Here is a 5,084-nt window from a genome sequence, read left to right on the forward strand (position 1 = left end):
ATACTGAAAGGCCTAGAGTCTAGGCCCTTCCCAAACTGGCTATTCCGTTACTCTTCTACCCAATCAAAACAAAACATTTGGCCATTCTTGGGTTAGAAAAAGAGGTGGGAACGTTATGGGACCACCAGCAGTCTCACAGGAAGTGCATCCTCAAATTGCCACCCACTGCTACCTTTTCCTTCTCTTTCTACTGAGAGCAGAGAGAGCTAGGCTCTAAACCCTAGACTTTAAGGTGTCTCACACCTACCTCGAGTAGCAGCCTTTGGTTCAGGGCTTGAGTCTGAGTCAGCGCCTCCAAGGACACTTTCAGGAGCAGCTCCGTCTTCTTCAGGTTGCGGAAATCTCGCTCTTTCTCCCTTTGCTTGCGGCAAAGTTCATCATGGTAGCTCTGCTTGTCAATGAGGCAGTTTCGAAGATTAAGGTCCAAGATCCCTCTGTCCAGGTCAAAGACAGCACACTCAAGGGGATACAGAGACCTTTTCATATATAACAACCACACATTCCTGAACAACGCCTACAGTAGCCAGTTTGGGGGTATCGCTGTCATTTAGAAATATGATCCTATAAACCCCCCAAATGCAATGACAGGCTGGAAAGACACAGGTCTCAAGTTTCCTTAGATTTTCCCTAAAGGTACGAAGTAAGGCTGAGAGAAAAGTTCAGTGGTAGAGCAATTCCATCCCAGGACTGAAGCCCCGGGTTCAAACCCTGAACTTAGGAAAGTCGGGGGCTAGGGAGATTCTGCAGTTGGTAAAGCGCCTGCCTCACAAACATAGGGGTTGAGGCCCCGTATCCATGTAACCAGCTGTGAGTGGGAGAGCCCATTTGTGATCCCAGTGTGGACACAACTGAACAGGTGAAGACAGTTCCTCGGAGCTCACTAGCCAGCCAGTGTAGCCCAGTCAGGCAGTCTAAGGTCCCAACCCGATGAGAGACTGTCTCAAATACAAGAGGGACGACAGAGCTTGTGACCGCTGGTCCCTACACTCTAGTGACCACACGTGTGTGCGCACATAAAGGAAAGTGCTCCAGTAGGGAATCCCACCGGGGAATCTCCCTCAGCCAGGAAAGGCTGGGATTAAGTCAGGAACAGCACTCGTTGGCAGGAAAATCTCTGGATTCCATAGCCCAGACCAGCGGTGTAGTTCCCCACACATACAGCAAACAGTGGATTTTATTCTTAAATTTGGAACCATGGAATTGAGGAAAATTGTGATTTAAAATGTTTCGACCAAACTTTCCGTTTTGCTATGAATGATGTTTAAGTTTTTCACAATGAACAATAAATTTTCCTGCAGCAACCTCTGACGTCTCCAGGACGAAGATGGGGCCCCACAACAACAATTCCACCTGATTCATATGATACCTTTATACAGATAGTACCACTGTAAGATCGGTTTCGGGCTACAAACTGCTCGAGATAGGTCTTTGATGGGGCTGAAGAAGGATAGTCATAGCTACTTTCCTCTCATGACTTAGCTAAGATAAGACTTAGTCTCCTCAGGCTAGGACAGCTATTGGAGTAATCTGCTATTTGCTAAATAACCTTAGAGTGGACATTTAGTGTGTGTTTCTTGCTTGATGTTGTTCAGTTGGTTGTAGTCCTATTCTTGTGTAAGTTTTTGCCTTTTCTTTTTCCTGGGTAATACTTGATATTTGTTCTTATTGCATATAGTTTTGTTTTAGGTTTAGAGCTTTCTTGTTTAGACAAGGGGGAGGTGTTGTGGGAATCCATTCAGCCAATAGGTTCTTGGATACCAGTCCACAGGGCATGGTCTGAGGGACTATAAGCACAGACAGGAAGAATGCTCAGTCCTTTTTTCCCCTATTGCTTGGTTGGTGGTCAGAGTTCAGTTTGCAGCTCCCAGCACCCACAGAGCAGAGGACCGCAGGGCTCTCTTGTTGTGATGTTCACCAATAAGCACTTGTTATCTTTTATGACAGGATCTCGTGGACTTCCTTGATTATACTGTACATAGAATGGAGGAAAATTGTGATTTAAGTGTAGAAAAATGTGCTTCAAAATGTTTTGATGGTGCCTTAATGGGGAAAAAAATTGATTTAAAATTCTACAACTTGCTATTGAATCGCATACAATCAGTTGACAATGTTTTGAACCTTCAAGACCGAATTGATTAAAATGCAGATGACAGAACATGGTTAAAGAAAAGATGACAGAAGCAGAAGCAACCTTTCAGCTAGCGAGGAAGCTTCGTTCTCTTTGGTTAACTCCAGCATCTTAAGTAGTTGGTTATACTCTCGTTCCTTCACTTCCAATAGGGCTCGCTTGCCCTCCACTTCCTTCACGACATCATCCTTCTCTTCCACCAGAGCGTTGACTTTGTTCTCAAGCTTCTTTAAAGACCCATTTAGCTCTTTGACTTCGTATTCCAAGACAATATTTTTCTTTTCCATTTCTCTGTAGGAACACACACAGACAGAAGTAAGAGGGTTTAGTTTTGAGTTCATGCTATCTCTACCCATTATTATCAGGCAAAACTATGCTTGTCATCACTCACTGATCTCAGGAACATGTGAAGGTCAAAGGGAGAGGGACTTGGGAGGTGTGGTGCTAACTTTCTTCATCAGCTTGAATCACTTGGGAAGAGAGTCCCGATGAGGAACTGTCTACACTGAACCAACCTGTGGCAATGGTTCTCAACCTTCTTAATTCTGCAACCCTTTACTACAGTTCCTCATGGTGTGGTGAACCCCAACCATAAAATTATTTCATTCATACTTCATAACTGTGATTTTGCTGTTATTAATCATCATGTAAATACCTAATATATAGGATTTCTGACCCACAGGCATGTCTGTGGGAGGTTGTCTTTATTAAGTAAATTGGCACAGGAAGACACAGTCCACTGTGGGCGGCACCATTCCTTAGGCAGGAGGCCCCATACTGTGTAAGAGGAAGAAGTGGAGCTGAGTTCAGACAAGTTAGTGGGTGTACATGCTTTCATGTTTTCTCTACTCTTGACTCTGGATGTGCTATGATTCGCTGCTGGAGATTCCTGCCACATGCTGAGGGACCATAACCTGGAGTTGTCGGCTGAAATAAACTGCTTTCTTCCCTGAATTGTTCTCTGTCAGAGTCTTTTATCACATAAACAAAATGAAACCAGGACAGGGGATAACTTCCCAGAATGCCCCAGAGGGGCAGGCATTTGCTCATTCTGTTTTCTCCTCATGCCCCAATCTCCGTCACCTGTACGGTCTCCTCTCATCCTGACTAGCATCCTGGACCAGGTCTGACTATCCTAACTCTGCTTCTGGTAACCTTGGGTTACAGAATCATACTGCTTCATTTTCCGGTACTCTTTTAGGATTGATTACTAGAGTAATCCTATTATTTCTCTAGAATACTTTTATATGCACTAACCTGTCCCACCAGCCAGCTCCCAAATAATGGCACGAGACTTACCTTCATTACGAAAGTTTGGCTTTTATCTTAGGCTTGTCTCAACTAGCTCGTATAACTGAAATTAACCCGTTTATATTACTCTATGTTGAATGTCGTGGCATGTTTGTACACTGTGTGAAGATATACTATTTTATTGGCTCCATAAAGAGCTGAACTGCCAATGGTTAGGCAGGAGACATCGGCGGGACTTCCGGCCGAGAGATGAAGGAGGCCCCAAGCACTGGGCAGGCACACTGTGACATGAAGGGAGGGGCACAGGCAGAGTGAAAGGAAGGTGAAGAGCCCCAAGGCAAACCTAAGTTAATATCAATGGGTTAATTTGAGTCATAAGAACTAGTGGGACAAGCCTAAGCTAAGGCCGAGCTTCCATGATTAATAATAAGTCTGTGTCATTATATGGAGCAGGCAGCTGACAACAGAGTTTGCCACACCAACCTTTCCTTTTCTTTTTGATCACTGAAATCCTGAGAACTTCTCAATGGTCTTCACATCTGAATCTCCTCTGGGTGCCTGAGGGTGAGCAGGCACACAGTGGGTGAAGAGCCCCCGTCTTTTGGGTGCTGACTGCCTGAGCACCCTTCGGGACTATGACAGCCTGAGTTCAAAGTTAACCTTCAGCCCTGAAGAAGTCGCTGAAGGCTCCCATAGAAATACGATTCATAAGCTGGAGCAGAAATAGTGATTATCATTGGCTGTATTACTTCCTTTTAAAATTCCTGGTACGCAGAGCCTAGGTGGCACCGGGGTCAGACAGTTCCAAGATTGTAACTCCCAAAAATTATAACACGCACACACGTCATTTGGAAGAGGGTTGCTTAGAAGGGAGGGATTCAGAACAAACGTATTAAGCCGTACATTTTTTTGCGGGTCATTTTTTCTATCTCCTTTGAAATTTGTACAGGAATGGTTTGATGGTGGACCACGTCATCCTAAAAGAGAAATAGAATCGTGTTAAGTCATGTAGTCAATTAGGCAAGCAAATTAAATGAGAGGGAAATTAAAACTCTTTAAAATGGCAGAACTCTTATCATTTACCCGGTGTATTTTATTTCTCCCAATATTCACACTGGCCTTTTAAGTGAAAAAGAGGACGGCGGAGTGAGGTAAGAGTCCCTTTTCCTGCTGTGCCCTTCCCCTGCAGTGGGAGAGGTGGCGAGAAGGATGGAGGAGGCTGTCACCATTGCTCGTGCAATGAGATAGTGCCCAAGCTCCTCGAGAGAACAGCCTCTGTGGTTCAATTCAAGACCCAGGGTTCTCTCTGAGGCCAGGCTGAGACCAGAGCTGTAGAGCAGAACCTGGACCCCCAGCCTGCCTTCTCTCCCAGCTCTCTCCTGCTTCCCTCAGAGCCCCGTGGGCTTCTCCTGCACTAACTGCCCTGGACGCTGCTTCTGGGGAGCCCCGCCTGAGACTGACAGGAAACGTGATGAACAAGACCCTTTGTATCCAGGGTACTGACCAGAGCTCCACGGGGCTCTAGGCAAAGGACTCTCCTCAGATGCTGTTTCCTGGATAAGAAGGGGAAGCAGTGAGTTCTTGCTGTAAGGTCTTAGGGAAGGCCGGAGAAAACTGCAAGTATTTTCTAAGCCAATGATTTTTTGGGGAGCTGTCCCTTAACTAACTCTAGATTCTTGAGGATTATGTGTTGTGCTTTCCTGTC

At 45.4% G+C, this 5,084-nt stretch overlaps 1 protein-coding gene across 1 annotated transcript in view; it reads right to left on the reverse strand.

Annotated features, from left to right (window-relative positions):
- The window catches only part of Ccdc146 (coiled-coil domain containing 146), a 123,103-nt gene that overhangs the window by 22,405 nt on the left and 95,614 nt on the right, over nt 1-5,084 (reverse strand). Inside the window, exons 7-9 of the mRNA XM_005358351.1 lie at nt 4,283-4,356; nt 2,192-2,419; nt 248-434 (exon numbers count right to left, since the gene is read on the reverse strand). Of these exons, the coding sequence (XP_005358408.1) occupies nt 248-434; nt 2,192-2,419; nt 4,283-4,356 (489 nt within the window). The remainder of the gene's footprint in view (nt 1-247; nt 435-2,191; nt 2,420-4,282; nt 4,357-5,084) is intronic.

This window comes from Microtus ochrogaster, chromosome 26 (assembly GCF_000317375.1).
Source record: "Microtus ochrogaster isolate Prairie Vole_2 chromosome 26, MicOch1.0, whole genome shotgun sequence".
NCBI lineage: Eukaryota > Metazoa > Chordata > Mammalia > Rodentia > Cricetidae > Microtus > Microtus ochrogaster.